General features: G+C 42.4%; 1 protein-coding gene across 1 annotated transcript in view; it reads right to left on the bottom strand.

The window, feature by feature from the left end:
- The window catches only part of LOC143934432 (tumor necrosis factor receptor superfamily member 14-like), an 87,370-nt gene that overhangs the window by 44,506 nt on the left and 16,119 nt on the right, over positions 1-26,745 (bottom strand). The window contains exon 2 of the mRNA XM_077458045.1: positions 9,467-9,548. Coding sequence (XP_077314171.1) covers positions 9,467-9,548 — 82 coding nt within the window. The remainder of the gene's footprint in view (positions 1-9,466; positions 9,549-26,745) is intronic.

Genomic DNA, 26,745 nt, shown 5'->3' with positions numbered 1-26,745 from the left:
ATACGCATTGTGTGCTTGGGTTTATACTGTGTTAGTTAGTGGAAAGTGCCTATAGTGCTGACGAATACAATTATCGCTTACATCAGAAGTAACTGCGCAGTGTATCTGTGCCTCCATGCTTGGGGTGAAACGACGTGCCTTACTGCTATAAATACTCTTTCTACTACCGTCTCTCCGGTAATATATGTTGCCAGGTTTATAAAGTCAGTAGCTGCGATTCCCTCTGTGAAAACGCTACACTCTACCCCCACTTACAAAGCTGTCAAAATTATAACTTTGATGGGAAAAAAAAATACCTGACAGTAATTTTCCTTTCCTGATGCTTAAAGTGGGATTCCGCTCTTTTTTTTTTTTTTTTTATTACCTGTCTCACAGGTGGGCGAGTGCTACCTTCGATTGGCATCCACGTCCGGCGTTTATTTGACCCCCGGCGCGACTAATCTTTTCCTCAGGATGACTTATAAAAACCTGCTCTGGCGTTTTCCATTTTAACTGTGGGCGTCTGAAGCCCACAGGCATTTACTTCCTGGTATATGATGACGTCTGGCTCCCAGCATGCTCCGCTCCATCTTGCACATGCTCAGTGAGAGCAGTGTAATGGCAGATACAGCTGCCTGCCCACTTTAAAAATGGCAAATTCGTACACGTCCTCGTCACATGACCGGCGTCCTAACGAAATCTCGCGAGATTTCGCAATTTCATTGTCCCCCATGGATTCTTGGGAAATAGCTTACAAATTTCCCAGGGACCATTGCGAGGACGATAGCCACGCCTACTCCCACGGGAGGACAACCCGGAAGTCAGCTGAAACATCAGAAATAAAAGGTAAGTAAATAATATTTTTTTTTTTCAGGGTTCGTTTAGGTAAGTATGCTATCTGTTGATTTTAATAACATGTACTTTCATTTTTAGGTACCAAACCACTTTAAGCATGACAGCATACACGTATGATTAGGCTCCGCCTTCTGCCCAATTAAAGGACTGATTTTACTATATAAATGACTCATCTCCCACAAGGCAGCATTCTTGTAAGTATACTCAATGCAAAGCCCTAGGGCTTGACTTGTCACAGCGTAATACTAGAGGAACAGCATATAGCATCTATAATGTCTACACTCCATCACTGGCCACTTTAATTTCACTCAGGGACCAAACACCACAGTGACTTCATTACTGGTCAAGTTTTTGAGAGTCCAAAAAAGCTGTGGATTTGCCCTATTTCGAAACTTAATCAACCTCTATGACTTTTTTGGAGAGGGGAACAAGGTATTTTTTCTTTTCTTTTCAAATGTTTTTATTGAGATTTTTAGCAGAGTTAGTTACAACAAGGGTTACAAAACAAAAAAAAATAATATATAGTAATAAAAGTAACATAAACACAGTATAATGTAGTGATAGGGTTTTCTCAGCACAATATAGCATATAAACAAATAATCCACAATAAAGAATAAAGTAGTATTCCCAAGTATCTAATATTCATAGTCATAAAGGGACTCGAACAAGAGTAAGTCTCTTAGAATTTGTATAATAAAGTCCGTAATATAATTATTGTAAGATTTATAAATAGCGATATGGATAATGGCCACTTCTGGACCCCAAGACACCCCTCACAGGGATCTATCTGTGTCTTGGAGTACCTAGTCCAACATCCTAAAGGAAATTCAAACACAGCAGTTATCTTTTATGAAGGAAAATAAAGATCTATTCTTACTCCGCAGCTCAATTCAGATAAACAAACATGTGATATATTTGTCACTTTGTTATGAAATTATTTTTAAAGCCATCCAAAAAAAAATATTAAAACGCACAGGAGTTCTTTCTTCTATATGATTAAAGAATCAGCATTATCTAAATTGTGGAAGTATAATTTTTGTACCGTGTACTCCAAGGTTCCCATAGTTGTTGTTCCTTAATATATAGGGATTTGTCATTAGGAAATAACAATTCGTAGGAGTGGTGGAGTTGGGTTAATTCTATAACTTCTGTCATAGTAGGAAGAGAGTCAGTTTTCCATTTTCTAGTTATGGATAGTCTCGCAGCTAAAAGTATATGTGTTACTACTTTACGATATTGTTTGGGAATCGTATGTAAATTCATATTCAGAATGGCTAGTTCTGGTGAAAGTTGAAGGACAATACCTGTTACGGAAGTGAGTAAATGGGAGATTGCCTGCCAGTAGTTATGTAAGCTTGGGCAGTCCCACATAATATGAAATAGGGTCCCCAATTGGGTACAATTTCTCCAGCAAGTAGGTGACGAGTTCCCCTTGAATTTTGCTAGGATATGTGGAGTCAGGTATTGTCTTTGAACAATTTTTTGTGCCAGTTCCCATAGTGTAACACATGCAGTGGCCCTATATATGCTTCGTAGGGAAGCCATCCATTGTTTAATTGAAAAGTCTTGCCCCAAATCTTGTTCCCATTTAAGGAAGGAAGGTAGTTTGCTGGGTATGTTTTTTTCCCCTAGAATTGGGTATATTGTAGCTACTCCTTTCTGTGAGGTGGCATGGTTATTGAGGAAAGACCATATTTTAACCGGGATTGAAGCTCTGAGTTGTGGATTGTGTAGCAGACACTTTTCTATTTGAATATATGTAGATCGTTCAGAATTCGGAAGCTGTAATTCATTACTTAACTGAGAAAAAGACTTTAATGAGCCCTGTTGGAAGAAGGAACCAAGTTTGATATCCCGACCCAAATTCCAGTCGTGTATTTGTACGCCAGGAATTAATGTTGGTATAATTGTTAGAGGAGGGTTTAACACCGTTATTGGAGTTTTATCCCATTTGTATGTGATGATTCTCTGCCAAGAGTGTAGCGTCGCTTTCACCGTTGGTGGGTATTGAGCTGTAATTGTGGACTTAATTTTCCTACTAAGTAACCAGAATTGCATATTAGGCTGTCGTGTGATGTCTTTCTCAATTTGTCCCCATAAAGTTTTAGGAGTAGGCAAGAACCATTCTTGCAATTGGGTCAAAAGAGTTGCGTCATAATAATCCTGTAGATCAGGTACGGTCGCACCACCTATATTTCTATGTTTAATTAGTATATGGTATGCGCAACGGGATTTTTTGCCATTCCATAGATATTTTCCCAAACTGCTTTGTAAGGATTTAAAGTAGTATTTAGGGATACATATTGGAAGGGACCTGAGTTGATATAATAATTTTGGTAAGGTCATCATTTTGAAAGCTGCCAGGCGACCAGCCCATGTAAATTCGAATTTACTAAGTGTTGTCAGATCTGTTTCAAAATGTTTCTTAAATGGTAAAAAGTTTGTTTTAAATAACTGTTTTGTTTTGTTAGTGAGAGTGATTCCTAAGTAAGAAATCCCCTCGTCTTTCCAGTGGTAGGGGTATTTATTAGACAATAGCTGCCTGGTTGTGTTATCTAATCCTAGGTCTAAAATATTGGACTTAGTTTCATTGATTTTATAATATGATGCTGCTCCAAATGTCGTTAGTATATTTTGGAGATTGGGGAGAGATGAAATAGGATCAGACACTATAAGCACTATGTCATCTCCGAACAGACTTATTTTATTATCTATTTGCCCAATTTTTATACCAGATAGTTTTGTGTCAGATCGTATACGTTCTGCTAGAGGTTCGATGGCTAAATTAAATATTAAAGGAGATAAGGGGCAACCTTGTCGTGTTCCATTCGAGATGCCAAAGGGCCTAGACATCATATCATTTGTGTATACTCTCGCTGAGGGGCCCTTATACAGTGCAAAAATTGACGATAAAATATTTCCATGAAAGCCGAATTTTAAAAGCACTGACTGTAAATAGCCCCAATGGACCCTATCAAACGCCTTCTCTGCATCCAAAGAAAGGAGCAGAGAAGGCGTTTGATGTCTCTCAGTGAAGTGTATAATATCAATCAGACGTCTTGTTGCATCTGAAGATTGTCGACCTTTAGTAAAGCCAGATTGATCTTTGTGAATGAGGTCTGGTATGTAGTTCATCAGTCGATTCGCTATTGCTTTGGCGTATATTTTGATGTCAATGTTCAATAATGAAATCGGTCTGAAATTTTGGGGAGCACTGGGATCTTTGCCTGGTTTGGGCAGTGTTATGATCAAGGCCTGAAGCATCTCAGCCGGAAATTCTGATTTGGATGCCGCTTCGTTAAAAAGTGAGCATAAGTGGGGAGCCAGTATATCTCGAAGTAATTTATAGTATTCTCCTATCATTCCGTCTGGGCCCGGAGATTTATTGTTGGGCAGGGAGTCTATAGTTCTAGCAATTTCTTCCACTGAAAATGGGACGTTAAGATCAGAGATTTGATTAGTAGTTAATGATGGGAGATTAATAGTATCTAAGAAATCACTTATTATCTTTGGGGTAGGTGTGGGAGTTTGAGAATCATCTTTAAGATTGTAAAGGGAGCTATAATAACAGCTAAATGCATTCGCTATGTCTTGGGGGTCTTGCAATTTTTCTCTAGTAATAGGGTGGTATAGATATGGAATCTTTGATTTGGAATATCTGCCTTTGATCCGAAGTGCCATGTTTTTTCCTGCTTTGTTGCTAGTATGGTAATATTTAGCTTTAAGTTTTCTAGTATGTTTTTCAAATGTATCCAATAAAGTCGTTCTGAGTTCCTGTCGTAATATTTGTAGTATAGTTTTCAGTTGTGATGGGTGAGATTGGTTTTGGGAATCTAATGTTTTAATGTCAGCAGTAAGTTTCTCAATAAGTTTCATTTTATTTTTCCTGAATTGAGCATTCAGTTGCATTAGGATTCCCCTACTAAATGCTTTATGAGCACCCCATAGGGTGGCGGAGTCTGACACCGATCCCACATTATATTTAAAGAATTCAGTTATCTGGTTTTGTATAGCTGTAGCATAGGTAGGCATTTTGATAAGATATGCATTTGTTCTCCATAGAAAATGGGTCGTTTGAGAGTGTTTAGGTAGAATAGTCATACTAATTGGGGCATGATCAGTCCAAGTGATGAGTGCAATGTCAGACTCCAACAAGGTATTTTTTGAATGATTGGTCATACAGTATTTCACAGAAGTGAATACACCCCGCACATTTTTGTAAATCTTTTCTTCTATCTTTTCATGTGACAACACTAAAGAAATTACAGTTTGCTACAATGTAAAGTAGTGAGTGTACAGCTTGTATAAGTGTACATTTGCTGTCCCCTCAAAATATCTCAACACACAGCCATTAATGTCTAAACCGCTGGCAACAAAAGTGAGTACACCCCTAAGTGAAAAAGTCAAAATTCTGCCCAAGTTGTCAATATTTTGTGTGGCCACCATTAATTTTCCAGCACTGCCTTAACCCTCTTGGGCATGGCATTCACCAGAGCTTCACAGGTTGTCACTGGAGTCCTCTTCCACTCCTCCATGATGACATCACGGAGCTGGTGGATGTTAGGGACCTTGCGCTCTTCCACCTTCCATTTGAGGATGCCCCACAGATGCTCAATAGGGTTTAGGTCCAGAGACATGCTTGGCCAGTCCGTCACCTTTACCTCAGCTTCTTTTGCAAGGCAATGTTCATCTTGGAGTTGTGTTTGGGGTCATTATCATATGGGAATACTGCCCTGTGGCCCAGTCTCTGAAGGGAGGGGACCATGCTCTGCTCCAGTATGTCACAGTACATGTTGGCATTCATGGTTCCCTCAATGAACTCTAGCTCCCCAGTGCTGGCAGCACTCAGACCATGACACTCCCACCACCATGCTTGACTGTAGGCAAAACACACTTGTCTTTGTACTCCTCACCTGGTTTCCTCCACACATGCTGGACACCATCTGAACCAAATATGTTTATCTTGGTCTCATCAGACCACAGGACATGGTTCTAGTAATCTATGTTCTTAGTCTGCTTGTCTTCAGCAAACAGTTTGCGGGCTTTCTTGTGCATCATCTTTAGAAGAGGCTTCCTTCTGGGATGGCAGCCATGCAGACCAATTTGATGCAGTGTGCGGCGTATGGTCTGAGCACTGACAGGCTGACCCCCCCATCCCTTCAACCTCTGCAGCAATGCTGGCAGCACTAATGCCATGTGCACACTTTTTGACAGAAAAGGTCAGATGGAACGAATCCGCTGGACAATTTGATCGTGTGTGGGCTTCATCGGACCTTTGCTGTCAAAAAATCAGACAGACTTTAGATTTAGAACATGTGTTAAATATTTCTGACGGACTCGAGTCCAGTCGAAAAATCTGATCGTCTGTATGGTAGTGCGATGGACGAAAACCGAAGCTAGGGCAGCTATTGGCTACTAGCTATGAACATCCTTATTCTAGTCCGGTCGTACGTCATGTTCAAATCCGTCAGACTTTGGTGTGATAGTGTGTGGCCAAGTCCGTTAGTTTCGGAAAGTCAGTCGGAACTTCGCTGAAAAGTCAGTCGGGAAGACCGTCGGACCTAGTCTGCCGGAAAGTCCGGTTGTGTGTACATGGCATCATATGTCTATTTCCCAAAGACAACCTCTGGATTTGAGCATGTGCACTCAACCTCTTTGGTCGACCATGGCGAGGACTGTTCTAAATGGAACCTGTCCTGTTAAACCGATGTATGGTCTTGGCCACCATGCTGCAGCTCAGTTTCAGGGTCTTGGCAATCTTCTTATAGGCCATCTTTATGTAGAGTTCTTTGCCATGACGTGCCATGTTGAACTTGCAGTGACCAGTATGAGAGAATGAGAGTGATAACACCAAATTTAAAATGCCTGCTCCCCATTCTCACCTGAGACCTCATAACACTAACGAGTCACATGACACGGGGAGGAAAAATGGCTAATTGGACCCAATTTGGACATTTTCACTTAGGGGTGTACTCACTTTTGTTGCCAGCGGTTTAGACATTACTGGTTGTGTGTTGAGTTATTTTGAGGGGACAGCAAATTTACACTGTTATATAAGCTGAACACTCACTACTTTACATTGAATCACAGTGTCATTTCGTCAGTGTTGTCAAATGAAAAGATATAATAAAATATTTACAAAAATGTGAGGGGTGTACTCAGAATGTTTCTAAACAGTTTCTTAACCACATTTATAGCAGGCGGCAGGCTGGAGGATGTACATTTACGTCAACCATCCTGTGTTAGTTGTGCACAGAATGCCACTCCTGTGGATTGTGGTATTCTTTCATTTTCGTTATTTTTTCATTTATATAGCAAAAAAATAAAAAAACCTGTGGTGATCAAATACCACCAAAAGCAAGCTCTAGTTGTGTGGAAAAAAAATTATATAACGTATTTATTGGCATATAACATGCACTTTTTAACCCTGAAAATAGGGGGCAAATCACGGGTGCGTGTTATATGCTGATAGTGTATCTCAGAGGGGAAGGAGGGTCGACGGAATTCACGAGCCAGCATCTGTTTACTCTGCACTAACTCAGCTCTCACGTTACACACACAGTCCCACCTCCACCACTGGCATTGGTTCAGTGTTCTGTCTATCACAGGAGCTGGTCCAATGCCAATGGCGGAGGCGGGACTCTGTGTGTGTGACTGCTGAGTGAGAGCCGAGTAAACAGGAGATGACGGCTCAGTGATTTCCTGCACTGGTCAGGCTGCATTGATAAAAGATTGTGAGGCTGCAGATGAGCATTGAGGCTAAAAACGGGCATTAATCAGGCTGCAGTGATGAGATGGGCTGCAGATGGGCATTGATCAGGCTGCACTGAGGCTGCAGATGAGCATTGTTCAGGCTTCATTGATGAGATGGGCTGCAGACAGGCATTGATCGAGCTGCATTGAGGCTGCAGATGGGTATTGTTCAGGCTGCAGTGATATGAGGAGGCTGCAGATGGGCACCAATCAGGCTGCATTGATGGGCACTGACCCTTACTTGAATTCAAAGTTGTTTTTCCTGAAACTTCCCTCTTAAAATTAAGGTGCGTGTTATACTCCTGTGCATGTTATACGCCGACAAATACGGTAATTGTAAATTGGTTACAGTGTTTGAAATAAAATCTAAAATATTATCTGAGGGTGGTTACAGATTCCCTCTATTTATTCCATATATGTATTAATTTGTCTATTCCTAGGGTTAGCTAGTCTATTAAAATTCTGATAATATTACTATTGATAGCAAAATAATATAAGGTTAGTTATGAAAACAAACACACTGCTTAATAAACCAATGTCTTACTTGTTTCTCAATAAAATAAGAAAATGCAAACATGAAAATACTATAGAGCAAATAACACAAGAACATCAAAGATACTTATCGCAAGGCTGTCTCATCAGCTAGGCTCAAGATGGTAACAGAGAGAGTCATGAGGCTCAGAGAGCCATCAGGCAAGAGCCAAGGGGGAAAATTGGCAAATTTTCCTTCTGTGTGCACTTTTTACACATTCATTCAGACCCACTCCTAACCACACCCCACTAGCCTCCTGTCCAATGAGATATTGCAACAGGTAGTCCTTTTAATATATTATATTTCTGTCCATCCTGCTGTATTGGCCTCTAGGGGCAGTTCTTAGCTTTCCCTTTGATCTTCTGTAGCAGGGCATTCATCAATCATCTTGTCAGCCATGGTCCTTTTTGAAGCTTGCTTGCAGAGCGTTATCACACCAGTTGGTCAGGAACCAAGCTGTTGTTCAGCCTTGATAGAGGGCCCGACTTCTTCTTTCAGATGAAGATTCTGATATGCTACAAAGCTTTGATGTGCAACTTGTTACATTCCAGACAGCCCCCAAGAATGCGGAGGCTTGGTATAGCCATAGTTAATATTTCAAACACCTCTTGTATTAAAGCGGAGGTCCACCCTAAAATGGACCTCCGCTCATCGGAATCCCCCCCCCCCCTCCGGCGCCACAATCGGCACCTTTCAGGGGGGAGGGGGGTGCAGTTACCTGGATAATCCAGGTAACTGCACTCACTTCCGGGCTAGCTCTCTGCGTAACGGGGCGTACGTTCCGCAAGCGCCCGCCCCCTTCAGCAAGTGCCCCGCTGCCTGCTGGGAAACACACAGCTCCCAGAGGCAGCGGGGACCGTCCGGATTGCGCCGCGCGGCTCGCGCATGCGCAGTAGGGAACCGGGAAATGAAGCCGAAAGGCTCCATTTCCTGATTTCCATATCCAAGATGGCGGCGGGACCCGGCAGCCGAGCGAGCGATCGGCTTCGGGTGCCGACATCGCGGGCGCGCTGGACAGGTAAGTGCCACTATTTAAAAGTCAGCAGCTGCAGTATTTGTAGCTGCTGGCTTTTAAAAAAAAAAAAAAAAAAAACGCGGAGTCCCGGTGGACTCCCGCTTTAAGAAATAAAATATGTTGCCTTTCAACAGTGTTGCGTGAGGATGCAATTGCAAAAGGAGCACATTGCTAAATAGCAAATAATGGCCTGGTCATGAAGGGGGTAAAACCTTCCAGTAAGTGGTTAAACTTTACATGTTGAGTAAAAATGAAGAACTCGTGATTGTGAAGACAACTCTAAATTTTAACAATAAAGCAGTTGGGAACATGGAATTTTACATCTCACTTACCTATATGACACATTGGACAGCATAAATCATTAATCTCATATTCTCCAGGAGGGCATTTTGCAGCTAGTGAAGTAGAGATTACCTGTTAGGAAAATAATAGAAATTATGTAAAAAATAAAGACAGTAAAGTATATATGAAAGATGATGTGGCACATATGGGAGTGTAAGGGGGAAAGTAGCATATGTAACACCTCATACTCAATATGCTTGTAAGCCATTTAAAACAAAACAGGGTTATATTTACCTGTTTTATGCAAAGGAATTTCACAGACCAGCCCTGAACCCTTTCTTCTTGAATTCCCTGCTGACGCTCCCGGCTCCTCCCCTCCCCTCCACTTTCTATAGGGGTACCTGTGTGGGCTTGCTTCCAATCCTCACTGTCTGCATCTATAGACACAGACAGCGGAACTCAGCCCCACCCCCAAATCCCTTGCCACTGGTTTTGTTTGACAGCAGCAAATCCAGCAAGACCATGAATTGAGGGGAAAGAAGAGCTACAGATGTGCACAGCGCTGGGTCAAATGAGGGTTCAGGTAAAAAGAGGGGGGGGGGTCTGGGGGTAAGGAGGAGATACTGGTGCCTAAATATTTTTTACCTTAATGCAAGGAAAATATTAAGGTAAACAAAATTAGGATTTAGAACCACTTTAAGTAACCATAACTCTAAGGTCAAATAAGGAGAAATAGGTTTGTGTCACTATATCTTTGTGTGAGGGCAGCCACAGTGCTAATGGAGCCTCTCCTGCGTCAGAGGGGGCGGGGTCAGGTGACGGGTGGCTCCACCCTCCTCATATAAGAAATGTCAGGCTGCCGGGATCCCCGCAGTGTCTCCGCCAGTGGAATCAGAGGATGGATGGATTTGCTACACTGGAGGAAGAGATCACCCGTCGCTGGATCAGATCAGCCATCGCTGGACCCCGGAGAGATGATCATCCGTCGCTGGATAGCAAGAGTGGATTACCACTGCTGGAATCTTTTTTTTTTTTTTTAATATTTTTAATAAAGGACTTTTTCAACGGTGTGTGTGTCTTTTTTAACATTATTTTACACTTTCTTTGTGAAATGGTAGGGGTACTTTTGTACCCCCTTTACCATTTCAAACTGGGGAGCTGTAAACTGGGGGTCCCCTTGTTAAAGGGGGCTTCCAGATTCTGATAAGTCCCCCACCCGCAGACCCCCACAACCACAGGCCAGGGTTGTAGGGATGAGGCCCTTGTCCTCATCAACATAGGGACAAGGTGCTTTGAGGGGTCACAGACCCCCAAAGCATCCTCCCAATGTTGAGGGCATGTGGCCTGGTACGGTTCAGGAGGGGGGGCACTCTCTCACCCCCCTCTTTTCCTGCGGCCTGCCAGGTTGCGTGATCAGATAAAGGGTCTGGTATGGATTTTTAGGGGGAACTCCACACCATTTTTTATTTTAATTTGGCGTGGAGTTCCCCTTAAAATCCATCCATATTTAGGGGGAACCCCACGTCATTTTTTTTTTTTATCAATGACTTTCAATGACTGTTCTCTGTATTACGGGGAGCCGACAATTCATTATAGCCGCAAGTGATTTTAAATGACTTTTTTTCCTGCAGAAATTACACTTTGTGCAGGGACAGTTCTAAGCACGGGAAACCTGCGCCCCTTTATAGGCATACTATAGACACCCCCCAGGTATGAAATTTGAAGGAATATTACACTTTTATTGTTTCACTTTAAGCATTATTAAAATCACTGCTCCTGAAAAAACTTTTAAAACTTTTTTTGCATTGATACATGTCCCTTGGGGCAGGACCCAGGTCCCCAAAAACTTTTTAGGACAATAACTTGCATATTAGCCTTTAAAATTAGCACTTTAGTTTTTGAACGTTCAAGTCCCATAGACTTTAATAGGATTCTAAAGTTCACACGAAGTTTAGGTCTGTTCGCAGGTTCCGGTGCGAACCCAACCGGAGGGTGTTTGGCTCATCCTTACTGTGGGACAATAACTTGCATATTAGCCTTTAAAATTAGCACTTTAGATTTCTCCCATAGACTTGTACACGGTGTTCCACGGCTTTTCGAATTTGCCGCGAACACCCCAAATTGTTCACTGTTCGCCAAACAGGCGAACAGGCAATGTTCGAGTCGAACATGAGTTCAACTCGAACTCGAAGCTCATCCTTAGCCCACAGATATTTATTTGCCCCAAGCACCAGTACAGAGAGTGATAGACTATTCAGTCTAGCATCTCATATTCTTGATGAGAAGAGGAACCGCCTCTCCTGTGAGAAAGACACTTTTTTTGTCACTTTTACTGAAATAGATTTAGAAAGCACAATCCAATTCATTTTCTATGTTGAACATAGTAAATTAATTGGTATATTTAGACTGTGCTATTGGACACAATTTGAACATAGTATGTTCCAGTTGTCTAGTTGTGCCATTGGTTGTTCATTGTAGTTCTTCTACAGTTTTTTTTTTTTGCACTTCTTCAATTTAAGAGAGAACTTCAGCTCCAGCTTCCAACTACTGTACAAAGAGGGGGTTGTTTACGAAAGGCAAATCCACTTTGCACAGAAAGTGCACTTGGAAGTGCAGTCACTCTAAATTTAAGGGATTTTTCCTTTAGTAAATAACCACCATTGTTTGTTGTTGGGACAAACTATGTCTCTCCCTAAGCTGTCAGCCCACTACATGTGCAAAATTGTATGTATATCTGTTATGTATCTTTCGATGGCTACATGCATACAGTATACCGCACTGTGTTCTGGGTAAGGGCGGAGACTTCCAGAAACAAAGACTAGTCTACATTGCTTGCTGCGATTGGCTGAGCGCCACTGTTTAGTCTACAGTCTGGTCTATAACAGTGGCGCTCAGCCAATCGCAGCAAGCAATGTAGACTAGTCTGTGTTTTGGGAAGTCTCTGCCCGTACCTAGAACACAGTGAGGTATACTGTATGATTATGTATGTAACCCGCAGCTACATACTACATATTACATATAGTTTTATTGCACATGCAGCTGCTGACACCTTAGGCACTAGAACTTAGGGAAACTAAATTAGTTCTCATTTAAGTTGAAAAAAATAAAAATAAAATAAAAATATCATATGTTAATATATTTTTTACAGAACAACTGTGAAATAGAATAATGGCCTTCTGCCATATTTATGTTATGCTTAGTTGTTCTTTCATTTTATAACAGTTTGTTTTGCACAGTAACTTTGCCATTAAAGGAATATGAAACTGAATAGGAAAACACACAGAGGTTGATTGATTTACTATTACTAAAACTGGAGAGTGCAAAATCTAGTGAAGCTCTGCATAGAAGGTTAGGTTAACCAATCACCTTAAAGCGGGAGTCCGCCGGGACTCCGCGTTTTTTTTTTTTTTTTTTAAAAGCCAGCAGCTACAAATACTGCAGCTGCTGACTTTTAAAATAGTGACACTTACCTGTCCAGCGCGCCCGCGATGTCAGCACCCGAAGCCGATCTCTCGATCGTCTCTCGGGTGCTGCCGCCGCCATCTTGGGTATGGGAATCAGGAAATGGAGCCTTTCGGGTTCATTTCCCGGTTCCCTACTGCGCATGCGCGAGTCGCGCTGCGCAATAAGGATGGACCCGCTGCCTCTGGGATCTGTGTGTTTCCCAGCAGGCAGCGGGGGACTTTCGGAAAGGGGCGTAATCTAGGGGGCTATCCCCTCCCCCCTGAAAGGTGCCAATTATAGCGCCCGAGTGGGGGAGGGTTCCGATGAGCGGAAGGTCCACTTTAGGGTGGAACCCCGCTTTAACCTGTTGTTGGGTTTTCCAGGTGTCCTACTCCCATTACGTGATGTGAATGATGATGTATCATGGACTGGAAGCTGATGTTTTACTTTGACAGCAAGCTTAGCTTTGATACAGAACTGACCTGACGGCTTAGTAGTATGATGTGTATAATAGTCCGTGTGCCCTCTGTCTTGTTTTATGGTTCTTCTATTTTTGAACAACATAAAGGTATTGTACGTCTACTCAAACATAAAGGCTCTTAGTCTTTGGCATTGTTATATTATGCATGTTTTTTGTTTATATAATATTTTATTTTTGTTTTTTATATAAATTATTGTGCAATGTGCAGCAGCATATGTACTGTTACTGTAAGTTACTTTCTTTATTTGATTTTGTATTTTATTTTCTGTTTCCAATTTATGTGGGTTACTTTTTTATTAAAGTTATTTTTACATTACTGGATTGTACTATTTTTTTACTCATAAAATTCATGATAATTAAAGGGGTGTTCCAGCGGGGAATTTTTTTTTTTAAAAGTCAGCAGCTAAAAAAAAAAAAAAAAAAAAAAAAGTAGCTGCTGACTTTTAATAGGAACACTCACCTTTCCATGGCGCCCACGATGTTGGCCGCCCGAGGCCGACCCGTCCATCGGCTTTCGGGTTCCAGTGCCACCACCCTCACTAAGGGAAACAGGCAGTGGAGCCTTGTGGCTTCACTACCCGTTTCCTACTGTGCATGCGCCAGTCACACAGCACTTTGTGAATGGGACGCGCTGTGTTAGGAAAAACACAGTTCCCAGAAGACAACGCGACAAGGAGAGAATACCGAAGATCACCGCCGAGTAGGAAGAGGCAGATTAGGAAGACTGCCTAGCAACAGGGATTTCTGGTAAGGTAAAAAAAAAAAAAAAAAAATTCACATTTTTTTTACATTTTTCTAAGATTATTAATGCTGTTTTTTTTTTTTTTTTTTTTTTTAGGGTGGCCTTCCACTTTAAAAGCCGAATATGAATAACGAATATAACACAATTTAGAATTTTATATATCAAATACATTTAATTATTTAAAAAAAAATTCATTTTCAGTTTTCGGCCTAGTGTATCCTTCATTTTCGGTTTTGCCACCAAAATTTCCATTTGGGCACCCCAACAAACAATATTAACCCCCCTGGCAGTATTCCAGAGTCTGGCTCGGGGTGAAAATGTTGTACCAAAAGCGGTAAACCCCCGATCCAGACTCGAGATCGCATCGCTGAATCCAGGAAGATGTTACTTACCTTGTCCCCTGGATCCAGCGATTTCCCCCCGCTGTACGAGTGAGCTGTCCTCTGCTCGATGTATCAGATCACTGGGCTCCGTTCCCTGCGAGCGGTGCGACGCACAGGGACGGAGAACGGCGCCAAATTCAAAAAGTAAAACACACACTATACATACAGTATAATGTAATCTTGCATGCAGTTTTATAATATAAAAACTGTTCTTTATGCCAGGAAACTGGAGATTGTCCATAGCAACCAAAACTGTCCCTTTACATCAAAAGTGATTTTAGATAGCCAGCTAGAAAACAGTGATAAAAAATTAGAATCACTTGCAGAATTGAGCGATAGCGATTTGTGGGGAGATCCATCAAATACTGAAAAGTAATGACAGTGACAATTCTGCAGCTGAGCAAATTTCAGTGTTTTGGATTTGATTACATTATTGAATAATTTTTATTATTGTTATATTATTATTTGGTATAATTATTTATAGTTATTTATTATATTATAATTTATGATTTCATTTTTCAAACTTTATCATACCCGGGATGTCTACTAGACTCTGGTTTGTACAGATTTAAGTGAGTTATTCCTAAGAATTACAGGACTACAATATAAAACGTCAAATTTTCATGCAAAATAATTGTACCGCTTTCAGCACCTAAAATCTGAAATAATCGTACCGCCAGGGAGGTTAAAAAAAGATACAATTTATTGATACAAAGCTTGATAATGATATAGGCGTGCACAATGTATGTTCGTAAGTAAGGATGAGCCGAACACCCCCCTGTTCGGATCGCACCAGAACCTGCGAACAGACCTAAACCTTGATTCCCTTCACTGGAATTAAGGGGCCAAGCCCAACCCCTGAAAAATAACCCCACACCATAACTCCCCCTCTACCAAATGATTTGGACCAGTGCACAAAGCAAGGTCCATAAAGACATGGATGAGAGAGTTTGGGGTGGAAGAACTTGACTGGCCTGCACAGAGTCCTGACCTCAACCCCATAGAACACTTTGGGATGAATTAGAGTGGAGACTGCGAGCCAGGCCTCTCCATCAGTGCCTGACCTTACAAATGCGCTTCTGGAAAAACGGTCAAATATTCCCATAGTGGTCAGTCTTCCCAGAAGAGTTGAAGCTGTGCAAAGTGTGGGCCAACTCAATATTGAACCCTACGGACTGGGATGCCATTAAAGTTCATGTGCGTGTAATACTTTTGGTAATAAAGTATATATATATATATATATATATATATATATATATATATATTATAATTTATTTATTTTTTTGCTTCAAACTTTTGAGTAACTCTAACATAAAAACTTGAATTACAAATGTTCATTTGCAAAATAACACTTTTCAAAATGGAGCAATTTTTGGGGCTTTCAAAGTATTTTTAAAGATAAGGCATTTGATATCATGCAATATTTTGAGAAAAAAGCTAAATAATATCTAATATATGGACCGGCTTCTACACCATATATTGGGATTGTTCTACAGCTTGGAAAAAAACAGGCAGATTTGGTGTTGTTTGATTCCGCCCGATCATGCCCCGGGCGGTGAGGTCACAAGGGAGCGCGGCCTCTGGATGATGTCACTGGGTGGCCTCACCCCATGGCTATATACGTAAATGGCACACGGCGGCCCGGTGCATGGTTCAGGAAGTATTCACACTTCATGGAGCCGGTGATGTCACCGGTGCATGCGCCCAGAACAGAAACAGGTTTTTTTTTAATCCTTGCAATGTGCGTAGATCCCCCAGATTGGATTTGTTTTTTTTGTTTTGTTTTTTAAGTGAAGTCACACTTTCATTTCTTTCTCACTAGAAAGCATTAATTATGCTTAGCAGATGTCTAAGTCAAGCAAAGTACATTTTTTTTTTGCCATTATGAAAAGCATAAACCAAATATGGTACAAAAGCTCTGAAAACTGGAAGGCGAGAAAAACATATTATCAATTTTCTATAAGAATGTCAAAAACTAAGCAAAAATTACCAGACTTTTTTTTTCCCTTACATTAAAGATGTCACCTCACCTCTGCTCACGTCTATTACCTTCATTCTGTTCAAGTGCTACAGTCTCCATCAGACACTTCAGCAGCCAACAATTCTGGGAGTATCACGTACGTTTGTGCACCTCAGTACACTGTAGTTACTTTCTCTGAACCCTTACGTCACCTCTGTGTCCTGTAGTAAAGTGGGGGTTGGAGGATGAGACCACAGCACATAACTGGGGACACAGACATCTGACACTCCCAGAAGTGTCAATTGCTAAAGAGTCTGCTGGAGGCTGCATGAAACATGAGACGTGGCATAGGGAAGTATAGTAGCTCTTCTTTTGTAAGGGACTGGCACTTACCTATTTTTTTTATGCAACTGACAGGGTCGCTGTAAGAGCAGTCTGCCATTGTTGTTTTCGGCTATAATAGTGGTTCCCAAAGTGTCAGATATGTAACATTGGTAAAAAAAATAGTCTCAGGCCCCTTATACACGTGCGCATCCCGGGAGGATCCGTATCCAGCCATCCGCTTGCTCAGCGGGGATCGCTCCGTTGATCGGCACTGAGCCGGAGGATGACTAGTCCGTCTCTGCACACTGTGCAGAGAAGGACCAGTCAGATCTCTGCTTTCCTCTATGGGGGGATTGGATGAAAACAGACCGTCTGTCCGTTTTCATCCGAACCGATCTTGCAGACGGATGGAAAAAAAAAAGAGGGTTTTCCTCCATCATCAGTTTTGGATAATAGCGGAGACTGATGTCATCAGATGTTAGCGCATGTTCATCCGCTATCCCATAGGGATACATGTATGTCCGTTTTTCATCCAAAAATGGATGGATGAATAACAGACATACAGTTCGCCCATGTGAAAGGGGTCTCACTGTAAGTGGTACAAATATGTATAAATACAGCTTACCTTCAGTAAGGAAAAGATGTCCGAGCCTGCACCTTGCTGACTGCATCCAGGCTCAGACATCAATCCCTAACTGCAGGTAACTGCTTTGTGTGCAGCTACATGCGAACAGCCGCAGCCACTGCCAGCCTTTCATTCATTTATATAGGCTGAGCGGTTGCTGCTATTAGCATTAGCCCCTGTACACACGGTCGGAGATTCCGACAACCAAATCCGTTGGATTTTGTCCGTCGGATTTTGTCCGTCGGATCTTGTCCGAAACTGTTGCATACACACGGTCGGACAAAGTTGTCCAAAAATCCGATCTTTCAGAACGTGATGACGTAATTTCGTTATGACGGCACTACGTTCACGCTAGTAGCCAATAGTTTTGGTGTAGGAATTTGATCTGAGCATGCGTGGCACTTTGTCCGATCGGAATTCTCTACACATGATCGGAGTATGTCCGATCGGACCAGTTTGTCGGAAAATATTTCCAGCAAGTTTGAAAATTTGGTCCGACGGATATTCCGACGGAAACAGTCCGATACATACCACACACAGTCGGATTATCCGACAACACGGTCCGATAGGACACATTCTGACGGATTCTCCGACCGTGTGTACAAGGGCTTAGTGATGTCCAGTTCATGAACGAATCGTTCTTTTGAATCGATTCTTTTCAGTGAACTGGATGAATCGATTCATGTGAGTGAACTGATTCGTTTGAAACATTTCACTATGGACTCAATACTAGCATAGCAAGGCAGGCCTGGTAATATGATCCTAGAGTGAGAGAGCTCCGCCCCTGCCTGCAACCAATCAGCTGACTCAAAGCACAGTGACACTCAGGAACTGGATACAAACTTAAAACAAGAGTCAGGAGTACACAGTACACCGAGTTAAAGAATCATATCAGTTTTTAGAACACAGTACACTGAAAGAACCACGAGTCGCCACCAGTAAAACAATACACTAAACCAATGAGGTAGCAGCAGTGATCAGGTGGTACGGACAGCCTAAGGCCCTTTCACACTCGTGTGACTTGTCCTGTGACTTGAGACTGCAAAGTCACATGACAAGTCACACCCCGTGATTTCCAACGAGTTCAGTTCATATCTGTGCAACTTCAAAGTAGTTTTTGTACTACTTTTGTCCGACTTTGATGCGACTTGTGGCAGAGACCTCAAGATTACACAGACATTGCTTCAAGTCATGGCAAAAGCACTTGACTTTAAAGTCGCACAAGTGTGAAAATAGACTTAAGGATTGAATTTTACTACCAGGGGTACTTCGCCCATGGTAGTGGTAGTAAAATCTGAACATCATTCCTGCGCATGCGCTGTAAAAGGTTACAGGCAAATCTGATGGCTAGCAATGTTAACTGTGAAGTTGGCCCATCAGAATGCAGTTCACATGCACAAAAACCCACTTTTTATTTAGGCTCCATTTCCACTTGTGCAACTTGTCCTGCGACTTTGTACTCTATGATTTCCAATGAGTATTAGTCGTATCTGTGCGACTTCAAAGTAGTCCCTGCACTACTTTGGTCCCACTTTGATGCAACTTGAGATCCATAGACCTCCGGAATATACAGGCATTGCTTTAAAGTCACATCAAATTTGCGGCAGAATTGTGCAACTTTCAGGCTGCGTTAGCCTGAAAGTTGCACGATTCTGCCGCGACTTGAAGCAATGCCTGTGTATTCTGGAGGTTTATGGACCTCAAGTCACATTAAAATGGGACCAAAGTAGTGCAGGGACTACTTTGAAGTAACTGTGACTTGAAGTCGCACAGATATGAATGGGACTCATTGGAAATCGGGTACTTCTTGTCATGCAACTTTGCAGTCCCAAGTCGCAGGACAAGTTGCACAAGAGCAAACAGAGCCTAAATGAAAAGCGGGGTTTGTGTGCATGTGAACTGCATTCTGGGGCAACTTCACAGTTAACATTGCTATCCATCAAATTTGCGGAAACCTAGGCTCAGGGCCAGTTCACACTGCTGCATAGTGCAAAATCGCATGCAATTTGCACTGCAGTGCAAATCACAGGCGATGTCCGTGCAATGCGATTTCAGCCATACAGATAGTATGGCTGAAATTGTATCGCATTCGGACTAAACTCGCATTTGGTCCGCACCAGAATCGGATCGCATGGCACCCATGTGATCCGATTCATGTCCAAACTGACACTTTGCAGTGCGACATGCGAGCTGAAATGGGGGTGTCATTAACATTGTATGACACTCCCCAGCAGTTCGCATATGTCCTTGTGAACTGTTGTGTGAGTCTGGTGCGATGCATGAACCCGTAGTGGAATCGCAGGGTTCCCGCATCGCACAAGTGTGAACCCAGCCTAACACAGCTGTTTGTGTATCACCAAAATTCATGACACTGAGCTAATCTGACAACAATAGGCTTGTGCTCTGCGCCAATGAACTAAATCGAAGTAAACGTCCCCAGGACCTGCCAACATTCTGTGTGAATCAGTCTTCTGATTCTAATCATTTAATATGGTTGAATCAGAGCTTCGCTTCACTTGCTTGTCAGTAGACTCAGCAAGTGAACCAAAGAATCGTTTCATTGAATTGGTTCATTTCAGTGAGCAGTTCGAAATGAACCGGTTCACTTTAAAGATCTGGACTTCCCATCACTAATTAGCATGTGATGGTCAATTTAGCTGAAAAAATCTGACTGCATCTAAACAGTCATGTGAGGGAGGCCTAACAGTAAACAATTCAGGGTCATCAGAACTAGTGTTCCCATTGAAAGATTTACCCTCCATCTCTGTTCTGGGCATAATCCCACATTTTTGATTTTTTTTTCACTTTAACTTATTGTGATAACAAAGGGATTTAAGAGTATAGCCTCAAATAGATAAAATTTTGTTAAGGAATGTACCATCATCCATAATTAGGTTTGGTATAATGAGGCTAGCATGTACAGCTCTCTTATTATTCCCATAACCCAAAAGATCTATTCTCGAATTTTATTGTGATAACAGTTAAAGCGGAGCTCCAGCCCCCTCCAAAAATGAAATATTTGTAGCTTCTGACTTTTAATATTAGGACACTTACCTGTGCAGGGATCCCGCAATGTCAGCACCCCAGCCGATTTTCCAATCTGCTCTCGGGTGCTGCCAATGCCCTTTCTTGTAAGGGAAACAGGCAGTGAAGCCTTGAGGCTTTACAGCCGGTTCCCTACTGTGCATGAACGAAGCACGCTGTGCTTTCTGAATGGCCCGTCAGCCATGGAAGGAGGAGAGGGTACCGAACTTCAGGGGGACCTCGCCGTGGCGAGGTCTTCCAGAAGTGGGGATGGGTACTTGTCAAAATCAGGTACCCACTCCCCCCTGAAAGGTGCTAAATATGGCAGTAGAGGCAAACAAGCAGAGCTTCCCCTTTTGGGTGGAGCTCCATTACAACAAGACAAACACAGAGGGTAGATTTTACTAACTGGGCACAGGCAGCACTAAAAACCTGACACGTGTTCAAATATATTGCAATCCTAAACATCTATGCTCTTTTATAATGCGGTATCCAAAACTGGATATTTGGCCTTAGACATCATTTATATATGTGCAATGCTATCATTGTATTATTATTATTTTTTTTTAATCTCTCTGTATTGCAAGTTTTGTGTACCAACCACATGATTTATGAGACATTTGCATAGACTGATGTACCATACATTTTTTTTTTATTTTACTGTGTGAAACTCCTCAGAGGAGCAGTAAAAACAGACAACAGCAAACAAAATCCAATAGTGGTTCTATCCTTTCCCCTATCAACCTAAAACTAAATTGGGCTTTAGATACTTTTACATCAGTTTTGCAAAACAAAATAAAAATTTTGATTACATTATCTGTACATTAAAGTGAAAAATTTACCCTTAGAAGTGTATCTAAAGTCAAAACATTATGGATAGAGTAGGAAATAGTTAACACCCCGCCAGTTTTGTTTGCCATTGAGGAGATTTCCCTGCACTTCCTGGCCTGTAAACATAGCAGGAAGGGATAGAAAATCTTTCAAAAGTAAGGGAAATAGGGCAAGGGTCCCAATGGAAGATTACCTCTCTATTAGTGTTATGGTGATAACTCAGCATTATTGGCTTTTTTCCTTTTGGTCAAGTGACAATCGGGACAAATTAAGAGGGTGACAATGTCCCATTATCCCCAGTAGGGACACATACAGCAGTAAAATTCTAACCACTAACCTCACTACTATATCCAATTTATAAAAAAATATTATTAGGGGTCACATTAACCATTATCCCAATAAAACCTATGCCCGTTTGGAACAGGGTGAATAATAACTATGTCAAAGTATTTGCACATTATTCTATGTAGAGAAAAAAAAATTGTTATAAGAAGTGTATGAATCTGGCCATGATAGATCTTGCAGAGCATATTGTGCTGGAACTGTTACAACTAGTGGAATGTACATGCATAGCGTTTTCTGCTTTAGCATAAACAGTGTTGTATAAGCACTCTGCTGGACAGTGTTGTACAACTGCCATGAATGGCACAATACTGTAGAATGGCAGTCTGTAAATGTATAGGGGTGTTTTTGACAATGGAATATGTGTTATGTCATTGGTGTGATAACATATACGTTATATAAACCTGATCTCGATAAGATTTGATATATCATAATGGAGAGAGAAAAAAACTTTAACAGTGAGTTCTTATTGATCGATAAGAATTGGTTGTAAATCATGCGCAATAATTGAAAATGTATTGTAACTAATAATTCCTAGTCAGAATAAATGAGATCCAGTTTACCAGTAAATGGGACGTCGGGAGAGGCGCACATGGACATGTGTGGGACCCCCCATGGAACGAAGGTCTGCTGGCATTTTAAATGTACTTCTCTAGCCCTAAACTTGGAGCGGTCACATATGCTGGAGGTTATTTCTGGGGATTTTCACACAATACCTATGAATATGCTGATCTGGTGGGAACAACTGGACATTAACATACCTCCCAACTTTAGAACTTGAGAAAGAGAGATACTTAAGGGTTCTGTCACCTTGTGGCATGCTACACACACCTCGTCAAAAGGTTGATGTGGCCAAACTTTTAACAGTGGAAGGAGCTTACGGGGTGTGTTTACACAAATGACAGGCTCTCTTGTACCTACAAAATATGCTTTGATTCCTTTGCTACAAGTCTCACAGACACATATAAACCTCAGCACAATCAGCGCGGTTTTTACAAAAACAAAAAATAACTTCCGCTACACTTGGTTTTGCATACAAAGAAAATATACAAATAGCTAACACTTTGTCTGAGCCAACCTTAAAAAAAGAACTTCATTAAAATAGTCAGGGGCTGCTTGGCAACCAGCAACTGTTGAGACAATGAACACTTTGGTGAGAAGTATGTAGTGTACAATATAGTGCATATAGAGCAGGAGTAAGGCAGAGAGCAGGGGTCAAAGGGTGTGTAATGCAATTTGTTCAAAGGACAGAAGTATTTAATGCACAGAATGCTGCAGTCAGTTTCAGGCTTAGGAATACATAATACAGAGTGCAGGAGTCCAGGATGTGTCATGTATGTAGTGGAGGGGTCTGGAGTTTGTAATGCTGAAGTCAGTAATATGTAATGCAGAGATTGCATGGGGGCAAGCGTGTGTAACACACAGTAGGGTCGGGACAACAAAATTAAAAAAGAGTGCAGGAGTATGTAATGAGGTACAGTGAGGGGTTAGGAGACTGCATAATTCCCCCCACAAGCAATACTGCCCCCCACTTAATCTGCACAAATCCAGCCTTAATCTGCACATCCACCCTTCCCAGGACAAATCCCTTGTCCCCTCCAATTACCCCTCCCAGCACAACCCCCCCAATTCCCCTTCCCATCACATATCTCCCCCTCCAAATACCCCTCCCCAGCATAAATCCTCTCCCCCTTCCAGTACAAATACCTTTCCTTACCAAATTACCAAATCCCCCCCCCCCCCCCACATCCTTAGTGCAAATGCTCCTACAAGTATCCCCCCAGCACAAATCCTCTTACTCCCTCCCCCCATCCCTCCTTCCACCATGGACCTCAGAAGCAGGGATCACAACACAGGAATAACTCCTTCTTCCTAGGCTCATTCCCCTGTGATTTCACAAGCCTAGGGGAAGCTTTCCTCGGCCCTCTGAGTGTTGCTATTAAATACAGCCGGTGTGCAGAGATGCTGGTTATGTCTGTGCTGGTGACCCAAGGGCACTCTGCAGTAGATGTTAGTAAGTGCCATGGGTGCTTTCTATTAAAAAAAATGTATCTGGTAGTCCCCCTACTGGGCAGGAGATGCTGGGAGGCAAAAAGCAAGAGCCGGAGTTGCGGGGTGGAGCTGAAATGCCTGCAAAGTTTGTAATCGGTCGCTAGGATGCCGGTGGTCCTAGCAACCAATGACTGAGAAGAAGAATAAAATGAGGCCAGGGGGAGAGAAGAGGAGAGCACAAGCATGCAGGAATCCTCACTGGGTACAGCGTGTGAAAGCACACATTGCATTTATTGAGGATATGAAAAATAAATAAATCAAGTGAAAATGCTAATCTACAAACCAAATAAATAATAAACTAAGCAGCTGCCGACATGAATGATGTTCCCACACAGTGCTAATAATGTAATAAATAATGTGGCGCTTACTCAATATGTAATGTGATAAATCTTCAAATACAAATGAACAAATGTGATAATACTTGATGTGTAATCTCTAACAAGCAGGGCCCTCGGATTCCTCTTGGACCAAATTGTAATGTAACTGTAATGTCTGCCCTCATGTTGTAAAGCGCTGAGCAAACTGTTGGCGCTATATAAAACCTGTATAATAATAATGTGTAACTGTACACAAAAATAAATGAATAAACAACGTTTTCTTCACACAACATAAAGTGCAAGAATATCAAAGTGACAATGCAGTGAATAAATGTGATAAGTTCATGAAAGTTCATAAATAAAGTGCTTGTGCAAAAAAGGAATCCAGTGTATCCAAATGCTTCCACCATCTGTATTGCACCAGTGGTTTGGCCCAGCCTCTCACCTTAGACAAAGACCCCCTACAGGTCTAGTAAAGCCTTTGTATAAATGTGACTCTAAGCTCCAAGGCAATGAAATCCTTTCTCCAGGGACATCCAGCCAAATAGACAATAAGGCTTCCACTAGAGCTCATAATCTATTTACAGGTCCTCACCAAAAACCTTGAGGGTTTACACAACCCCTTTGTACCTGTGGCTTAGTGTCTGAGCAATGTGTCTCCACGCTTAAGCCGGACCCCCTGTTCCTCTGGGGTTTGCGGCTCCTGAGTATTCCCTTATATGCCCACAGTCCCACAGTCTCTGTATGTACCCCATGTCCTTCCAGCATGCCATTTGGTTATACTGTGCCCTCACAAGTGTGCTACAGAGCCGCAACCTGGGGGCTGCCTCACAGAGCAACATCCACACCTCCGGTGGCTCTGATGAAGACCGGGTGGCTCCTTAGCCCTGCGACTCTGGCACACCTCCGTTTGTGTGTGGTCACACTGCTCCTGCAGCTGTGAGGATCCATTCCCGGGTACACCTGACCCATGAATTGTTAATTGGTCCGCTAGATCTTGAGTTAGAGTGCCAGGTGGTCTTACCCTCAGATCTTGACAGTGGCCCTATTGAATTTAAATTGATATTAACCACTTCAGGACCGCCGTATTGCCACTGTACGTCAGCACAATGGCACAGGCAGGCACAATCACGTACATCTACGTGATTGCCTTCCAGCGGGTGGGGGGTCCGATCGGACCCCCTCCCGCTGTTTACGGCGGTCCGATTCGGTCCAGGAGCGCTCCGTGATGAGGGGATGGCCGTTGGTTTTCGGCCACCCCCTCTGGATCGCTCCTGGCCAATGAGAAGCTTCCTCCCCTGTGTATTGTTTACACAGGAAGGAGGAAGTGATGTCATTCTCCTCGGGGCGGTCTTTTTGACCGGACTACGAGGAGAAGACTAAAAGTAAGTGTGCACCAACACTACACTGACATGTAGGTACACACAGGCACACAAACCCCCCCCCCCGATCCCCCCCCGCCCCCCCTCCCCCCCCAGTCACAGTGTCACTGATTGCATTGATCATTTCTTTACTGATCAATGCATTCAGTGTCAGTTGTGACAGTAAAAACTGTCAGGACAGTTAGTGTTAGGTCCAGGGTAGCCCCCTATCACCCCCCAATAAAGATTTAACCCCCTGATTGCCCCTAGAGTTAACCCTTTCACCCCCTTTTGCCAGTGTCACTAAGCGATCATTTTTCTGATCGCTGCATGTGTCGCTAGGTAGCTAGTTATTTTTTTAGGTTCACCGCCAGGTTTTTATATCGCTAGGTACCCCGATATACTACCCAATAATGGTTTTAACCCCCTGATTGCCGCTAGTTAACCCTTTCACCCCCTTTTGCCAGTGTCACTAAGCGATCGTTTTTCTGATCGCTGCATTAGTGTCGCTACAGTCGCTAGGTAGCTAGTTATTTTTTTAGGTTCACCGCCAGGTTTTTATAGCGCTAGGTACCCCCATATACTACCCAATAATGGTTTTAACCCCCGGATTGCTGCTAGTTAACCCTTTCACCCCCTTTCACCAGCGATCACAGTATAAATGTCACTGGTGACGCTGGTTAGCCAGTTAGTTATTTAGGTTCCCCGTCAGGTTTTTATATAGCGCCAGGGACCCCCATATACTACCTAATAAAAATTTGAACCCCCTGATTGCCCCTAGTTAACCCTTTCACCACTGATCACCGTATAAGTGTTACGGGTGACTCTGGTTAGTTTGTTTTTTATAGCATTTTATATTCAAATCCGGAAGGCAGTGCTTGGTTTTCGGGGTCCCGTACGTGGCTAGGCTCCCAAAAAGTCCCCCACATGTGGTATCCCCGTACTCGGGAGAAGCAGCAGAATTTATTTTGGGGTGTAATTTGACTTCTGCCCATAGCATGTGTGAGCAATATATCATTTAGTGACAACTTTGTGCAAAAAAAAAAAAAGTTTGTAATATTCCCGCAACTTTTGGCAAAATATAAAATATTCCATGGACTCAACATGCCTCTCAGTAAATAGCTTGGGGTGTCTACTTTCCAAAATGGGGTCATTTGGGGGGGTTTTGTGCTATTTTGGCATTTTATGGCCTTCGAAACTGTGATAGGTAGTGAGGAGTTAAATCAAAAATTTGCACCCTTAGAAATCCTGAAGGTGGTGATTGGTTTTCGGGGTGCCGTGCGCGACTAGACTCCCAAAAAGTCCCACACATGTGGTATCCCCGTACTCGGGAGAAGCAGCAGAATGTATTTTGGGGTGTCATTTCACATATGCCCATAGCATGTGTGAGCAATATATCATTTAGTGACAACTTGGTGCAAAAAAAAAAAAGTTTGTAATATT

This window comes from Lithobates pipiens, unplaced genomic scaffold, assembly GCF_037356315.1.
Source record: "Lithobates pipiens isolate NorthernLeopardFrog02 unplaced genomic scaffold, aLitPip1_a1.2 Scaffold_27, whole genome shotgun sequence".
Classification (NCBI taxonomy): Eukaryota; Metazoa; Chordata; class Amphibia; order Anura; family Ranidae; genus Lithobates; species Lithobates pipiens.
This window is presented reverse-complemented; position numbering and strand designations above follow the sequence as displayed.